The 18,836-nt window shown below is 40.8% G+C and overlaps 1 protein-coding gene across 3 annotated transcripts in view; it reads left to right on the forward strand.

Annotated features, from left to right (window-relative positions):
* FARS2 (phenylalanyl-tRNA synthetase 2, mitochondrial) overlaps window positions 1-18,836 on the forward strand; it is a 229,786-nt gene that overhangs the window by 146,248 nt on the left and 64,702 nt on the right. For all 3 annotated transcript variants that reach the window (XM_084215390.1, XM_084215391.1, XM_084215392.1), the window contains one exon: window positions 8,068-8,219. In XM_084215390.1, the coding sequence (XP_084071516.1) occupies window positions 8,068-8,219 (152 nt within the window). The remainder of the gene's footprint in view (window positions 1-8,067; window positions 8,220-18,836) is intronic.

Raw genomic sequence — 18,836 nt, forward strand, 5'->3', positions numbered from 1 at the left:
CATTGCTGATGTATTGGAAATCTCTGTGGTTTTTTAGGAAGGAGAGAGAAAAAGAAGTATAGGTTGATGGTGGGAAGAAGGACTTTTTCAGGTATTGCATGTGCCTGTAAGATTCACAATGCCAGCTTATTTTGGTGTAAGTCACATTCAAGTGTTCTGGAGACTCTGCAATTTAAACAGTAACTCTCTGGAATGGTGCATTTAATGAGCAGAAAAGCAAGTACAATCAACACTGTTTTATATGAGGTTTTTCATCTAAGCCAAAATAAAATATTGGGTGCACTTTGTTTCCATTGTTATGCTATGTATTTGGGAGAAATACATCTTCATATTGCTGCAGACTCTTTCCAAATGCTTGCATTGTTTATTTAGATATAACTCTTTTATATGAATTGTTGATGAGTACAGTATTTTACTCCACGGAGCTATTTATCTCAGCATTATTATTAAGCATAATGAGAAAAAATATACAAGCCAGACCATCAGAAAGAAGGAAACTTGATTTCTGAGTATGGCAAACACCAAATTCCTGCAGCAACCAAAGCCTTCTGCGGGAATTGCAGGTGCTCTGTGCTGCTGAGGAGAAAATTCTTAGTATCTTCTGAGAAGTTGGGTTTCTGCTGACTTATACTAGCTTATTACCTGTTCCTTGCAGGCATGGCAGGTATTTTTAGAGAAGTGCAGGACACATATGGTTTTTTATTAGTTGACAATTTGTTTTCTGAGGTTTGTGTCTTCTCTTCTTTTTACCCTTGCCTGTGATTTTGCCTGTGGCATGGGATATTTGGGTAGGAAGGACAGGCAGAATTTGGACAGCCCATGCAAAAGGCAGTCATAAGGGTTAATTACTAGGTTTGGTGTGAGAATCCACTTTACCATTTTGGTCATTCCAAATCACTGGATTCCTTTCCCAGGACAGCAGCTTGCTTGTTTCTATCAAAGATATCACAACAGAGTAAGGGCTGTCCCATCAGTTCCACTTGGTGTCACATGAGTTCTGTGGTAGCAACTGCTCAAATGGAAAAGCGATAACAGAAAAAGCACTTCCCAGTTTTTAGTTGTTTTGCAGTGATACATCTGTGATTGAGAGGGGGAAGATGAGCACCATGAAACCAACTAGCTTGGTAGGCCATCAGCTAGGAGCCTGGGAAAGAAGCATGAGGAAAATGCATTTTTTTCCACAGTGGACATAGAACTGCTGAAGGAAAATGTCAGGCTAATTGCTTCTTCACCCTGCTACTTTCAAAAGGGGTTTGTAAGGAGCTGTGATGTGGGAGTGAGTAGTAGAGAGCCATCCCTTTCGGTGATTCTCCCTGTGAGTCCTACTTTGTTCTATGGAAATGAGAAGTCATTTTTGCCTCATTAAACACAGAGCATGGAGTCCATCACTGGTATTTAGAAATCATTTATACTTATCCTTTGGTGGTTTTTATAATCAGATCACAAGAAGCAAGGCATATCCAAATGCCCAAGGGAACAGGTATCTGGGAATATCTCTGCTGTGTACACTGTAACATCCTTGCTTTTAATAGGATTAGGTCTTTCATCTTCTTTATGTCTTTCCTGACTTTTTTTTCAATTCCTTGCTAATAATTTAGAATCATAACCCTTTCAGTGGCAATACAAGTGCTCTTTTATGTCTGGAAATCTTCTCAAAAGCCATACCAAATTTCTTGGCTTTCTGACCACAGGTCAGTTTAAAATGCATATTTGCACTCAGGGAAGTGTATTTTGACTTTAAACTTGACACATTTTTCATTACAAATTTAAACAAGCTTAAAATAAAGTTACATTTTAATAAAATATTGGAGGAACACAGTGCCCCTTTCCAGTGGGGCCACAGAGGCTTAGTAATCAGCATTACTTTTGGGTGAATGTGTGTAAAGGCAAGCATTCTACTCACTCATTCTGCCACAGCACCACGCCTGATGTGCATTTTTTCTGCTGCTTGGAAAATGTGGAGCTTATTAATGAAGTTTAATCTCTTCACTGGCTGTTACAGATCTTAATTTTTCAGTGTCATATTAGATACTGACTTTCCTTCGTTAGGCAGGTTCCTCTAGATGAGCTCTAACTCTTAGCATGCAAGATAGGTTGCACTTGCTCCTGTGCACATGCACATGTGTGTGCATTTATTTTGTGTCTTAAGGGGGTTTACCTGAGGAAAGGCGCTTGACAAGCATTAAAAAAGGTGACTAAGTGAGATGATACAGAGAGCTACCTGATGACTGCTGAGGAAGAATATAAGCAATTAAACTCTTTCTTGCTTTCCACCTGCAGGGAACCTGGAAGGGGCTCAAGAAAGAAATTGTTATCTCCAACATGACCCTGTAGGGTGTAGTTTAGGTGGGAAGGGGACAGAGCTGTCACAGTGACATGCACGGCGCAGCAGAGAGGGACCTGGTCCACAGGTTTGTGTCATCTCACATTTAAGGCTGAGACTTAGCTAGGAAGACAAGTCTGTAGCCCCAGGGCACCTCCCTGTTCTACTTGGTTGTAGAATGTCAGAACCACAGGATGAGTCAGGTTGGAAGGCACCCCAGCAGGTTGTCTGGTTCAACCTCCCTGCTCAAACAGTGCTGTCCCAGAGCACATGGGACAGGATTGCATCTGGATCGTTCTTGAATATCTCCATGTACAAAGAAAGCCTCCTCCACTCAGAATAGTCCATGTACAAGCAGAGTGCCTGAAATCCATGGAGCACTTGATGTTCCCATGAACATATGGTGTTCCCTGTACCTGTACGTGAGCTTTTCAAAGTTAAGAACTCTGTTGGGGTGAGCAGATTGGTGTCTAAAAAGGGCTGATCATACTTCTGTGTTCATTCACTGAAAAGCTCAGAGCATCAGTGGAGGCTAACATGCTTCTGCCACTCCCTGCAGGAGGACAGAGCAGTGCATTGATCCCAGATTAGTCAATTTGCTTTGGTTTTAAGAGCTTAATCCCAAAATATATTTTATATCTGCTTTTCAGATGTTTTGGTAGGTGTCTGTTGAAACTTACATTTCCTCCTGTGAAGATGTGTGTGTGTTTACACATAAAAATGTATATATATATGTGTGTGTGAATATACAGAACTTACTATATATATCTAAAGAAAAAATAAATTTGGTTAGGAGGGTATAAAGCTTTTAATAATGGGGAACACTGTGACTAAATTTTAAGCAATGGCAGCCAAGAAATTCAAAGTTATGTTCCCTGCAGCAACTGTAATTTGTCTACACTGGTCATAAATACGGAAGTGTAAATCTAGAAGCATACACACTAATAGAGGAAACTTCATTATGTGCATAGGGGTTAAGTTACTGCTGTGAATTTGCAAATCTTCATTTCATGCCTGTTACGTGTTTAAATTTCCTATGATAACACTGAATTTATGTAGTTTCACCGTGGAATGTATTAAGAAAGCTCAATTATTACAGGACTGTAGTTTTCATTTTGATGAGAATATGATGTTGCATTAAAACGGTATAGTTTATGTAGGTATTTCTCCAAAACATGAGCAAGGCAGGACTGTTAAAGCTTAGCAGCCACGATGCTGCTAAGTCTCATATTTTTCTGACTTAGACTGGTGATGGCAGTAAAGCATGGCTGACTTTTTAATAGCCTGGCTGCCGTGGAATTGCTAACCCAGTTTCTGGTGCGTGTCGTCGTTAACCTTGCATTTGTGTCGCCACTGTCAAAGTACAAGTACAGCTTTTTCCTCTGCTGTATCTGTCACTCGTTTGTTTTGTCCCATCTGCAGCTGGCAGCAGGGAAGGAATGGAGTGAGCAGCCACAGCACAAAACTTCTGTCCCCTTGTCATGTTGCACCCATCTGGGGCAAATGGCTTTTCTTTCTAATGACAAATATTTGATTTGTGGAAGGTGCTGTAGTCCATCCTGTTGTTTGGGACTGCGGGCTAAAGACACTTCACAGCCTTGTGTGGGTTATTCACTGGCACTGGCCAGTGCATTATTGCCAGTGTTTTTACTGTGGTTTGGGAGATTCTGCCCTCAGAAAGAAGTTTTCTCTCCCTTACAGCTGGGAGGTATCTGGATCCAGCCTAGCTGATGATGCTTTGCCATGTGTGGATGAACAGATACCACTCTTATGGTGACCACTTGATTCCTGCTGCCAAAGCATCCAGAGTGTTGCCCTGGTGTGGCAACATACAGAGAGCCCAAGTATTTGCTATTTTATGCTGACAAATGAGTTCTGATGGATCCTGTTGCTGCTTAAGACAGCTGTCCCCCAATAACTCTGGCTGCTGCAATTCTTTATCCAGCACATATTAACATAAACCAGTCAGAGGGGCAATTTTCAGCTGGATACAGCAGGCTGTGAGCTGCAGTGGTGAAGGAACAGGCACATGTTTGTTTTATCAGCTGCTGCAGGGGCAGTAATCTCAGACAGAAAGGCAGAGCAGAGAGGTAGAGATGAGGAATGCCCTAAACTATCACCAACCCATATGAAAGACTAACAGCCCTGTATTTTTAGTGGTGCACTCCTCAGATAGGTGTAGGCATAGGCAAGGCAGGCTGGCAGAGCAGGTTATAGCACTGGTGCCCAACTACCCATTTCTATACTAGAATTAGCACCCAGAGAGGGAAAAGCTTGCAGTTTTAGGAAATACTTGGCTTATTTATTAGCCAGAGAAAGAACTTTGACTGATGACTAGTAAACAAATACCATTGAGAGTGGATCACCGTAAACTTCCATTTTATCATTTAAAGAAATTATAGTAATTCAACACTCCTAAATGCTTTCACTTTGGGTGATTGAAAGATGTGATGTCATTTTTTCCAATATTTCCTACAAGATGGGTTCAGTGGAGTCCTATAGATAGTGTAATTTCTGGGAAGGCATTTGTTTTCTGAGCCTGTTGAAAAATGTCAATGATAGTATGCTGAAGTGTTTGAAACAGAAAGTGAACAGAACATTTAAAGTAGCACTGTGGTGTCAAAACTTTGATGGAACCAAAAGGAGGGGTGCAGGGATGTCTGCATCAGCAGTGCTTACTGGCACTTGGCCAGTGCCCTGCAGCAGCACTCTGCAGGGGGGATCAGTTCTGCCACTTCCTAAACCTCTTTTCAGTTCCTCAAAAACCTAAGGGCCTGATCAGGGCACGGAAGCAGGAGCAGCAGGGCTTCCAGGTTCGGATAGTGTGCTAGGGTTCAGCCAACACACAGCCTGCAGAACCAGATGTGTCCCGGTAGTTTCTCCAAGCCTTGTGCCGGAGGACTCCTGAGCTATGAAGAGAATGTAGCTGGAAGTGGTGGCTGGAGGCCACAACAGAGTAGATTTAGTGGGAAGAACACATTTCTCTCAAGGGGAGCCTTTGAAATGTCTGTAAATTCATAAGGAAATGGTCTTCAGGGTTGGCATTTGCCTTGAACTTGAAAAAGGACCAAAGTCAATGGCCTTTGGACCAGTCTGCTGTTATAGAGCAGGAGAGTTTAGAAGGGATCAAAGAATGCCAAAGCGGTCTGTTGGACCACAGTGTGTATTTGCTGGAGTGCCTGAATACAAATTTAGGAACTTCATTTTGGCTTGCCAGTTGGAGACTCTTTAGTAGCCTATTCACATTTTAGGTGTAGCTAATAAACTATTATGTGACTCATGGAGCTCTACAACAAACAGATCAATACATTTGAGAACTAAGAATTTTATCCTTATACTAACTTTAGTGTTGATATAAGACTTACTGCAAGGATATTGACTGCAGCCAGGTGGTGAAGGGACAGTATAATATGGGATTATTGCCTTGCCTTTTACCATAAAAGATTTTTCTGTATTACAAGGCTCTGAGAAAAGGTTAGTAGCTAATAATAAAAAGTTATGCTTATGTTATGTTTTAAGCATTTGTCCTTCCAGTCTTTGTAACACAAGCATACACACACAAAATTAGAACAATTCTGTATCCACACTAGTGACACTGGAGAGAAAAAGCTGCACAGACAAGAAATTAATTCCCTGCTTCCTATTGGCAGACCATCTCTGCAGAGTAGGGTCCCATCACATGTGATGGCTACCTAGGAAAACAAACGCCATCACTCCACATATCCCTTCTTCCCCCTTTATATACTGAGCAGGATGTTGTAGGGTCTGGAATATCCCTTTGGTCACTTGGGGTCACCTGTCCCAGCTGTGTCTCCTCCCAATTTCTCCAGCTTCCTTGGCAGTGTGGCAGTATGGAAAGCAGGAAAGGTTTTGGCTCTGTGCAAATACTGCCCAGCAATAACAAAAGCATCTCTATGTTACCAACCATGTGTTCAGCACAAATCCAAAACACAGCCCCATGCTAGCCCCTGTGAAGACAATTAATTCTTTCCAAAACCAGCTCAAGACATTTCTGAGTTGCCTGAACATGTAATTAGATTTCTTTATTGTCCTTGTACCTGTGTGAATGAAAGTAGGTGCCTTGATCATGCTGAGGCTCATGAGCCACATCTTCTGGTTGAATGATTAAATGTCCTGAACCGTGAGTTCAGTGAGTTTTGTATTAGTCCCTCCAAGCTTTGAAGGGTGTTCAGTATATTCCTGAACTGTAGCAGTGGTAAATAAAATGGTGGATAGGAATGAGGTGAGACTATAGGGGTCTACTGCAGGATTATAACTTTATTTACACTATCACATGTATCAGGTTGTTGTCTGAGGAGCATCTCCAGCATTTGCAGCTGTGAATTTTGTAGAGCAGAGACATTTGCATTTCATTCATTAGTGTTTTATCAAAAGCTCTTTTGCAATGGATTTGTTGTGCAAGTTTCTTTTTTTAATTTGATGTAGAGGGTATGAATTCATTTGACAAGTTTATTCCTTTAACAAGTTCAATAATCATTTGTGATTCACAATTTTATTTGGTGGGGGTGTTATTAATTTAAAACTTGCACTGTATTCCTTATCAGATATTTATTGACTAGTTTACACTCTACAGAAGAGTGTTTGAGTAAATCAGAATGCTGTAAACTTGCCTTATTAACAGGTTTATTGCTCTAGCAGGTGCTCACTTAGGTTTCCACTGCTCCATCATAAAACATTCCCAGACATGGAATACATTTTGAGTGAGATATTATATTGTATAGACCAAGGTATACGCATGGAATCTCTTATACATATAAAGAAAATAATAAAATAGATGTTTTCTCCTGCAGACTCCAACCATCTCGTGCAAAAGTACTTTTTTCAACTGCAGGGAATTAATGCAAGGCAGAAGTAAGATACTGTGTGACCTAGAGGTCATGAAAGGAGAGTGTTACCGTTTTCTGTTCTTTAAAGGGTGAAACTTCTCAGCAAAGGTGAGATCTGAAACCTGGGAAGTTTCATCAAAGCTGAAAAGTTAATTACCTGGTTTCATTTCTCTTTCTCTTCCCATTTTTACCAGTATCAAGTTACACTATCTGCCCACTCTGTGTGGGCAGCAAAGGTTCCCCTTTGTGTTTAAAAGTCTATTGTGGTACTTGTGGAATGAATAACTATCTTAACAGCCATATCTTTTGTGTTGTTGAAGATGTTTGAATGTCTACAAAATCCACCAGAAAGTGAACTGATCCCCCTTTCTAAGCCAAAGTGTGTTTCTTATTAAAAGATTTTAATAAGAAGGTGCCTATTTATAAGAGTTTGTTGAAAATTCTACAGTAAAAATAATAAATATGTTGTGTAACATAAGAGTCCTATAAAATGCATATAAATGTAATACCTGAATGTGGCAAGAAGTTTTGAATCTGCAAAAAGTCTGGAAAATGCTTTTAAAAAGTGCAATTCTACCCAGTGAAAAACCACCTGACATTATCTCTTCCTTCTAAGCAGCTCTGTTGCAAAAGCGTGTTCAGGGTCATAAACTCTGATTTTAGCAAACAAAACCAAGATTTTTCATATGAATGAATTAACCAAAGTTGTTATGAAGGGATCTTTAAAAGACGTTTCATAGTATCAAATCCTCCATCTCAGTCGTTTACGAGGTCAGTTTGCCCTTCAAAGACCATTTCAAAAATGTGTACTTCGTGTGTTATGTAAGTTCAGAACAGTTGTAGATATAGTTATCATGTCCAACCATGTATAAAAGTATGTTTTTAAATTTCTTTTAGCCACTCAGCCGATATCCACCTTTGATCAATGACATCTCCTTCTGGCTGCCTTCTGAGACGTACTCTCAGAATGATTTCTATGATTTGGTTCGAACCATTGGTGGAGACTTGATAGAAAAGGTTGTCCTACTGGATGAATTTTCCCATCCAAAGTAAGTAAAAATTTTAACACCTTTTCCTGTGGTCATAGTATAAATATTTTGTGAATATTTTAGTTCTGTATACCAAGAAGTTCTCGATTCTTACAATATTTGCATATTTCATTTTTTAGCTCCAAAATTTTCCTGCAGCAAAAAAAAAAAAAAATTACTTAAAAGAAATACTACCTATTTTTCCATTTTCCACTAGTACTGAGCTTCTGATATTCAGACTACCCCAATCCTTTGTGCTCAGGTTTTGACAGCAACAGTGAACAACTGCCTTCCTCAATCCATCTGGCAGTGCATGACACTCCTGTCTGTAGTGGGTATGACATTCTAGTCCTGCTCTTTGCTAAGTGATGAAGTTTGTCTCCTTGTTTTCTTCCTTTCTTCTTGTAGTCCTGACACACTAGTAGAACTTTACTATAATGTCAGTGTTAGTAATGGTTTGTTGCAGAATGTTATTGTTGGTGTTCAACTGGGAGGAAAAAAAAAAAAGACCTTGTTCATTTCTTTCTGACACTTACTTATGTGCTGTTGAACAATCTCTCAGGTTTCAGAACACTATATGCAGCTCTGACATGACCAGGGAGAGCACAGGGTATTTGTCCAACTGGTAATAACAGCTGCCTCAAAAGCAAACAAGTATCAGCTATTACATATGTACTGTTTTTCAATTTGCTGTTTCCAAATCAAGAAGTAGAAAAGCTGCTGGCTATCTAGCTTTCTAAAACTGAGGTTTAAAATAATTTGTCTTGAGACTTTTTAAAGTGCTGTAGGAAGGCAGATAATAAACCTTTTTTGAAGATAACAGGAAAATGCTTCATGTTGTTCTCCAGCACCTATAGATTTTTTTATTTTCTGCTTTCTACATCCAGGTATTTAACTTTGTTGTCCTTTTGAATTTGATATGTGATGCAGACCAAATGTATAGATTGTTCTGTGGTCTAGTTTTCATGGCGTTTCCATGGATTTTTATTTTTTGAGGGTTTTTTTTTCGTTTTTACCCTTTTTGCGTAGTGTTATTTGAGACTGTTTGTGCTGCGTGAAGAAACAGAAATGGAAATGAAATTTGTGTGGGCATCTTAAAGCTTTGAGTCATTACTTCTTAAGTCTTTCTCACATGCAAATCATGCAAAAGGATCTTAACTTACTCAAGACGGTGTGTGCAGAAGAAGAATACAGGTTAAGATAAGATAATGAGTATTTTTCATTGTAAAGAACAGACTATATCATTGAGGGAAATTGAGAAGCAAGTTTATTGCAGGTATGGATAGCTTCTTATTGTCACTTGGAGTGCACCATAGTATCAGTTAGCACAAGTTCGTAGACGTTGAAGGCTCTGCACACAGATCCTGCTGTCTTCTATCATGATGGTTCTGATACAGTAAAATCAACATTTTTTGGTAAAAACTGGGTTGTTGAGCCCCATTCTGGAACTGGTCCTTCCATTTATTCATGCCAAAAGTTTATTGTATGTGTAACACCTCAGTGCTCATTGTCACTTTTTGCCAGCATTCTCCTCAGTGATACCAAACCAGCAATTATCTTCATTGTTACATCATCTCCTAGGGGAAAATCCTTTGTGCAGTGCAAGCAGCTCTTCCAAGTCTGAAAGTCTGGAGAAATCTTGTTCCCTGCTTCCTCAAACAGGGGCAGTATTATTCTGTGATCACTCTAAGCATCTTACTGGGGAAATCCACATACGCTGTGACAGCCTGCCAGCAGCACTGCATCAGTCATGGCTCAACTCACAGGTTATGCTTCTCTTCTTTGCTGAGAATATCGGCTTCCACACTAGTAGAGTGGTGAGGTAGGGACAGGATTCACTACTCTGGTTTTCTACTATGTGTGTTTTCTCCTTTGATATGCTTTGACACATGCAGAACATATTCCAGAGCTGACAATTGTTCCTCCTCAAGGAATAAACCTCTGGTTCCCTCTGTGACTTCTGCAAATAGATGGGAATTGTCACACAGATTTAGGACCTTTACTAGTTTTGTTCTCTAAACCATTTAGCCTTACTCAGCAGACATCCAAATATGTTTTGACACTTTAAACAGGGAAAATTTCTCACCTTTACACCTGAAGAATTTGAGAGGGGACACTAATGGATTGTTGGTAAGTGATGTTGTAGTCCTCTTGGTTTTTTTGCCTGCAACAACAGTAAAAGAAACCTTTTCAAATGTCCCATTAAAAATCAGTAATTCCAAGGAGATTATCTACTGCATTAACAAGGAATGATAAATGAAGACTTTCATAATGGTTACTTTGCCCTTTCTTTTTAGAACAGGATGTGTGCAGATATGTAACTTTTGAGAACGGATGATGCAAGCCACATCAGTAATTTTGTTTGATTTTTAAAGGCGTTGGAAGACTGACGTTTTTAAAAGAGTTTTCTATTTAGTCTTAATTCCTAGATAATCATCTTGTTATGGGAGTGATACAGTGGTTTCTTTAATTCAGTGTTGCAGAAAAGCCTCTGGGCACAGAAATTAACATAAGAGATCCTCAGCGTTGCTATGGATCTGTATGTTACAGATCTAGGTACTTATAATAATTATCTTGAATTTTTAGTGAATCTGCTGTGGAGGATGGGAGAAAAGTGTCTCAGACTGGAAAAACTGCAGTGCTGCTGTTTTGAATGTTAGTTACTTACAAGCAGCTTATTAAGTTCATGCTTGTATTTAATCACTTCTAGAATTTAAAATTCAGATTTTTTTTAATCCTTTAAGAGCAACAGTTTCATGAGGAATTAGGACATTTGGTAGTCTCATTTTCCTTCTTAAACTGCTTTTCTTAGTTATTGGACTATAAAGATCTGAAGGTAGAAAATGTTATACAAATAAAACTAATTTATAACACAAAAAGAGGTCTTTAAATTAAGGTCCTTTATAGGGGCTGCCTGTGTAATACTGTGTAGTTGCCTTTTCAGTGGTTCAGAAACCTTTCAAGATTTCACTGGGCTTTGGATTGATACCCCTTCTGCAGTACATTGCAGTTTTGGTGTGTATTAGCAGTGAAAATGTATTTCTCTACAGTTAAAAGGAAAGTGGGGGCAGGAAAAAGCATGGGACAGGTAATTGTTTAAACAAGGAAGAGATGCCTGAAATCAAGTAGATCTTGACTACCTGCTTTGTAAGGTTATAATATTGAGACAAATTTTAGGGAAGCACAGGCAATTTAAAGATACAGCAGAAAGGAGTCTCATTGCTGAAAAGCACAAATTTAGGAGAATGCCAAGTCTCTGTGCCGTGGTAATTAAGAACTGTTCCAGCCTAAATGTGTCTTAGGTAAACTTCACTGAGCAAAATCAAAACACAGCCCTGAGGTAAACTGAGTAATGTGTGATGTGTCACACAGTCAGGGTTTAACTTCATCCAAGATGAATAATGCAAAACATGGCTGTAACATACCTGTTACTCAGGTATATAAAGAATCAGCCAGCATATGTGAGGGAAAAGTTGTGACTTTTCTAAGTGCCAAGGAAACTGAGTGAAACTGTGGTGGTTTTGGCAAGAACAGGAGCAGCCCATCTGTAAGAAAAGCAGAGAAGTGTCTCTTTGCAGTGAGCAAAATGTTGTCCACCTGTGTATTGCAGCTATTCTGTGTACTGCAGCTATTTTTGCTTGATGCATTAGCTTCAAACAGTTAGAATTTCATACTTTTGGATGGTGGAATGTATTTCTCCATGCATGATGTGTGAAGTGAGTTCACTGTGACTTGCCTGGAGTTGTCAGATGCCCCATGAGCCGTGTAACCAGCCACCGGAAGGCAGTGGCACTGTTTTTGCTACCTGGCTGAATTATTTCTTTCAAATCCTTGGAGATCTTTAAGGACCTTTAAGCATTGCTGTGCAAATACACAGTGAGTGAGGATTTGTAGCTGACATTTTCCCCCTTGGAACATTTTAGTGAACAAACATTTGCAAAAAAAAAAAAAAAAAGAAAAAAGAAAAAAGAAAAAAAAGAGTTTTGGACTCTATTGATACTAAAAGAAGAAAAGAAAGGGGTGTTTCCCTTACTTTTTGCAGTGGCTGTTTTATCCTCCAAATCTTTACGTTTAGGCCTTCTACTACTCAACTTGTCTAAACTGTCTAATCAATATGAATGACCTTCAGAAATTAAATCAGAAAGTAATCTCTTTTTCAGTAGTCAAGACTTCTCCAGTTTTGCATAGGAAACAGATTTCACAGGAAAAAAGAAAGGGTGGCTGAATGGCAGTCAAAAGGTAGAAGGGTCTCTGCCTGCTATGAATAAGCAGATCAATGCAGAGAATCTCAGGAAGAGGGATTTACATTCCTTCATTCATACATTTTATGTTTTGGTGACATTCAGATAAGTACTGTGGCTGCACACATGCAGAATTTCAGGCATGGTAATTAAAGCATATCTGGACAAAGTAATAGAGGAAGTCCTGGTTAATCACACATGGTAGAATATGTGATAGAAGTGGCACAAGGTATTTGTGACCCACATTGTCCTTGATGATGAGGACAGAGAGAGATAAGAGTCCAGGGGTGAGAACTTGTCCCCTAAAATGCAGCACCAACAACAGAAAACAGAAATGCTGAGGTTGTTTATCTTTGCTTTGGGCAAGACCTGCAAGTGTGTTTTTTAGTTTAGCATGCCATGTTTCTCTTGTGTAAGGTATCTTGTGTAATCCCATGACATGTGACGGCCTCACATCTTCATTCTGAAAATGTATTTTCTGCATTTTGCTGTGAGGTTATTTTCCTAGTGGTCTTTCAAAGTTAGTTACTAATGTTTCCTTTTTGTTAGAAAGAGAAGGAAAGTAAGAAAAGATATGGCTCCACATCTTGCTTTGCAAGAAAGATACATAGGTAGACTGAAAAAGTTATACAGAATTGTAATCGAGACATGCACTGTGTCCTCAGTGTACTTAAGAGGTAAATTTTTAATCAGAGCAACTAAAAATATTCTGAAAAGACAGAGTGGAGACAGTAAGGGGGAAAAATTGATTTGCTGTGTTTTGACGGCTATGCTGTTAAAAATATAAGGGGAATAGGTAAGAAAGGATTTATTCTTGCCTTTGAGTCAATTACTTGCACATTTGTGGGGTGAGATCTGCACATTTGTCACAGTCTGTTAAATGAAGTGAGAGGAAATGCATTGGCTGCCGTGAAGGAGGAAGGTAGGTGCGCTGTGGCACCATCTTTAGAGATTTTGGGAGTACTCAGATGACCTGTGTCTCTTCTTTTCCAAACAGTAAAAGGAAGAGATCTGACAGCAAAGAGTTGGATCCTGTTGACTGCTGTGTTGTGTCAGTGCATGCCCCTAGCTCCTTGTTATTGTATAGAAAATACAATGTAAGAATATCACTTTGCACCAGATGCCAGATTTTGCACTTTCCTTATCCACATGGAGATAAAATCAAATACTTTTAGGTCTGGTTTATTCATTAAAGCTGGCTTGGTTTTGTCTTGCTTCTGGAATAGGTGAATTAAGCAGAATAATTCTTAAGTGCTGCTTGCTGCTAGTATTACGCAAATTAAAACAATCAAGTCAGTCCCCAAACACCTTGTTGTTCTTCAGCCCGAGCACTTTACAGTTTGCTGAGGGATTCTTTGCGATTACCTTTAACTGCTGAACTGGCAAAGTCCCAGCAGCAGCTTCTCTGCAGAGAAAAACAACCCAGAAGCTGCTTTTGACAGTAGCTATCAGAGAATTGGTTTTCAATTAATGAAGAATGTTCTCCAGCTCTGTTTGTTGTTTTTCTTTTCCCTACATTTGGTCCCATGAATGTCAGACTATAACATTTTTGAAATAGAATAACAGTTCATGGAAGGATCTTTCAGAGGATTCTCATTCACTTCTGAGCCTTTCTCAGCTGTCACAGTAGAGCATGAGCACACAGTGACTAGTTAATACACTACAGTAGGATCCCCAGTCCATCTTCTCTCTTTTCCCTTTCTTGTCCTGACCAGAATCAATGCCACCTGGTTTTTCTTGAGAATAAGAACCTTTTCTGTCCTTCCTGCTGCAGCCATGCTGATGGCAAGGTTGCCTGCATGTGTTGGAGCAATGCCATGCACAACTACAGGCTGGGCAGAGAATGGCTTGAGAGCAGCCCTGCAGAGAAAGTGTGTTGGTTGATGAGAAGATTTTGGGTGTTGGTCGCTCCACATGTCACGGCACCGTGCACTTGCAGCCCAGAAAGCCAATTGTATCCTGGCTGCATCCAAAGCAGCATGGCTAGCAGGTAGGGAGGGGATTCTGCCCTTGTGGGTCCCCACCTGCAGTGCTGCATCCAGCTCTGGGTCCCAACATAGGAAGGACACGGACCTGTTGTAGCAAGTCCAGAGAAAGCCACAAAGATGCTCAGAGGGCTGGAGCACCTTTCCTATGAAGACAGGCTGAGGGAGCTGGGGTTGTTCAGCCTGGAGAAGAGAAGACTCCAGGGAGATCTTAGAGCACCTTTCAATACCTTAAGGGGGCCTGCAGGAGAGCTGGAGAGGGACTTCTTACAAGGGCATGTAGTAACAGGATATGGGGTAATGGCTTTAAACTGAGAGAGGCTGGGTTTAGGTTAGAAAGAAATCCTTTGCTATGAAGGTGGTGAGGCCCTGGAACAGGTTGCCCAGAGAAGTTGTGGATGCCCCATTCTGAGAAACTGGACTGTTAATGGTTAGTGACTCAAACTATCAACCACTTTCCCCAGGTGCAGAGGGGCTGTGTATACCCATCACAGGGGGCTCCAGCTGGGTGTTGAACAAGATAAAGGAAGAGGTTAATAAGAGGCAAATCCTTGGAAGCAGAGAAAATGCTTTTTATCATGCCAAAGTTCTTACACAAGTGGCTCAGCTTTTTCACACAAGTGAAAAATCCCTTCTGGAGTAGTATCAGGACATTCATACATAGCTTGAGGGTATTCATCCCTGCTGATGTGCTGTAATTGCTGTAATGTTTCATAAGGTGTCATAAAAGGCTGAAGGTGTCATAAACCATCAAACACTCCTGAAGTGTCCTCTGATCCAAAGTATTGCATCGTCCAGTGTAAAGTCCCCACTCCAGGGGAGGTACCTGGGTGTTCCCACCTGATCCTGAGTGAATAAAGCCACTGGACTCTGTTTTGTGGGCTTCTCCACCTCTGGTAGAGGTGACTGTTCCCGCTGAGATGATCAGAAGAGGACCAATGGGATGCCATCAGCATCCACAGTAATGGGGGTTTTGTTTACTGTTAATCTCTTTCCTCCCCCCTCTTCCCCCACCCTTTTCTATTTATTTGTCTTTCCCTCTTTCCGTCACAGTTACTATTAAATAAAAATCTCCACTATTGACTATAGCATATGGTGATTTTTGCTCCTTAATTCAGGCAGAAACATCTCTCTAACAATTTTAACAACCATATCTTAACACCATTCCTGGAAATATTCAAGCCCAGGTTGTATGGGGCTTTGAGCAACCTAGTCTAGTGGAAGACGTCCCTGCCCATAGCAGGTGGGTGGGAACTAGATAATATTAAAATTCCTTCCAACCCAAACCATTCAATGATAGTTTTATGATTCTTTTGCCTTGTGGGCTTCAGCCTAGATGTGTGTGTAATGGAGTTTGGGCGCATTTCACTCCGGTAGATGTGTGTATCAGGCACTCCCTGTGCCCCAGACCAACCCAACAGCCAGTGCTGTTTGATTGATTCACAGTCAGAGTGGTACTCTTCAGGCTCTTCCTCTTCCCTGCCTTTTTCTCCTTAGAACAGCAGCTGTGTAGAAATAGCAGCTCCGTTCTCACAGCAGCTCCTGCTTGGAGGTGGTCAGGGACTTTCTGGCCAAATTAATTTAGAGTAAACACTGGGCTGCTCAGAAAGAGATGCTTTATGAAGACATATGGGTTCTGTTCATGTCCCAGCAGAGCTGAGATAAGCTTTCAGGTGATAAGGTTTTCATCCTGACTGCCTAAAAGAAATTTAAAGGACCCAGGAGTTGCACTCCATGTCAGTAACTCCAAGGTAACCTTGCCATGCTGATTGATACATGGCTTCAGCGGATCTTGCCCTCCCTGCTTTATATCAGTCATGATGCCCTGCTGTTCCCCACCAGGACTGAGACTGTTGCAGTTTAGCTTTCCCAGATATCCTGCACAGTGGCAAGGACATTCATAGAGCCCACAGCACCCATCTGCTTGGGCTTGTTTTTTTGTTTGGGTTTTTGCTTTTGTCTGTTTGTTTGTTTGTTTTTGTTTGTTTGAGGAAATGGGACTGAGAGGCTTTTAATTCTTCCTTTTCCTCCCCAGCAAAACATTCCTGATTGAAATGAATATAGAGAATCAATTGAGTAAATATGTACATATATATGCACACCCTTGTTCCAGCTTTTTTGTAGTAAAAAATGGGGTGAAGTCAGAGACAGCAAAAATGAGCATGCACTTCCATAGCACAAGCTAGAAAATATTGTTTGATATGGAAGCAGACCTTTTCAGTGCTGCATTTCTAATCTGTATATGTGTAACTTGGAATCTGTCTGCATACTTTTGTTAAGCACCTTTTTCAAAGTTTTTTAACTGCTTGGCCTACAGCTTTTGAATTCCAGTGTGGATTCAGATACTTAATTCCTTTGGGTTGCTTTCACAGTCTCCCGGATAGCAGTTCCCTATCCAAATCTAAGTGTCATGAAGAACTATGAGAGGAACGAGAAGAGGAGTGGGGAAGTGTTTTCTGTTGAAAAAGCAAGCACTTGAACTGTTCTAAACAAAAAAACCCAAAAAAAACCAAACAAACAAAAAGTCAAAAAAACCAAAACAACCCAAAATTTCTTGCTTTATACAAAAATCAACTGAGTTCTGTGACTTAAGTCTTTTTACACAGCTTATGACTGCTAGCTCAGATCTCTGATGCCAGTGTTTATTTGAAGATGATCTAATTGTGGAAGAATAAAAAAAGGAATAATCAGCTGACCATGACAGATTCTCCTTTCTTTGCTGTCCTCATCGTTCAGACAGGCACCATGCAAATAGCTGTTCTTAATGGGTTCCTATTGAAGTCTGAGGTTTCCTTCAAACCACTGTATTCAAATCAATTGTGGGGCAGACAGTGTTCTGCTGTACCATCCCTGGCTTTCCAGAGTCTTCACCGAGAGAATTGTCTTTACTAAGTGAAAATAATTTACTATAAATGAGTGTCAGTAGGAGTCCCATTATTCTTTGGTGGGAGGCTGGTGGCTAACACACAGGCTTGTGGGAGGATTGGTATTCAAGGAAGGAAAAGATGAAGTAACCACATGTTCCCATTAGAGGGTGGGGGGAAACACAGCCCTGAAGTGTGATGTATCACTGGTGATATTCCATAGGAAATGTAATCACCCTTCTCAGGTAATAAGAGAGGGAAACTTAAGTACGTGAGCAGCACAGAAGACAAGCATCAAACCCCTTATGTGTTCAGGCAGATGCAGAGGACAGACTTGCTGTATAGAAAAGGGATCGCTGGAGTCACAATGAATCATTTCTAAGAGGCTGCTCAGCTGAAGAGCCTTAACCTTTCTTCATCATGTCAACCTGAAGTCAGCCATTCACCACCAGTTCTCAGATGCAGCCCAGAAATCTTTGCCACAATTCCCAGAGCACTTCACAGCAGGTGTCACAGGAATTAGCACGGTGATTTATTGACAAGCAGTGGGACCGTGAAAAATGGCTAAAGGAGTCAGCTGCCACAGGATGCACAAGGGATAGCAATAGGCTCATGAGTGCCTCTGAGTTCAGAGGAGTCCTGGTGAATTGCTGACCTTGTAGAACAGAGGTGGAGGTTGCTTCTGTGCAGAACTGTTTGTCCTAGTCTGCAATAGTGAGCATACTAGAGTTTGAGAAGCATTGTGATGGATGTGAGTATGTCAGAGAGGGAAAGCTTTTGTGCTCATATTTGTTAGATGATGAGTGTTGTCCCTCTCTACTCACTGAAATTGTTTTCCCTGCCTGTGCCAGTGCTCTGGCTGTCAGCTGCTGCCTGTGATGCTCATGGCTCTGCTCTGCTGTCTTGAGGGTGGGACTCCTTACCCTTCCCTTCTTGTCTTGGTCTCTATCCCTGTCCCATTCATTCTCCCACAATAACAGTTCAGTCTAGGAAGTCAAAGTGGAGCAGTCCTGTCAAGGCCCCCAGTGATGGATGACAACACTGCAGGCTGAGAATCCCTGCGAAGGAATATGGGTGAGGGACAGAAATGTGTTCTGGCTGGGTGTCTGGTCTGTACCTGAAAGTCATTTTACTTTAATACAATAGATGTATCCTTCATGTAACTTTTGTCCCTCTCCTCCTAAATCAGTTTTTAAATGAATGTTAGTGTGCAAGTATGGCATGTTTGTTTTCTGCAGTGTCCGAGCAGTGTGGAGAAACAGCACATCTGTAGCACATCCCAAGCTCTCTCAGATTCTCTTCAGTTCTTGACTAGAGATCTGCATGGGAAGGTAGAGATGGCTCTGTTTGCTCATGGCTTACAACAATCTTTGTAGCCACAGAAAGTGGCCACAGTACCAAGGCAGACACAGCACACTTTCCTTGGGATGATGAAGGACATTGCTGTCCTCTGTGTGTCAGGAATTGCATGTGTGTGATGCCTGCACATATTTGCACTCACCACAAAGCCTTTCTCAGAACTGTAGAGTGGGATAACAAGGTGGCCTG

The sequence above is a fragment of the Fringilla coelebs genome, assembly GCF_963513975.1.
Source record: "Fringilla coelebs genome assembly, chromosome: 1".
NCBI lineage: Eukaryota > Metazoa > Chordata > Aves > Passeriformes > Fringillidae > Fringilla > Fringilla coelebs.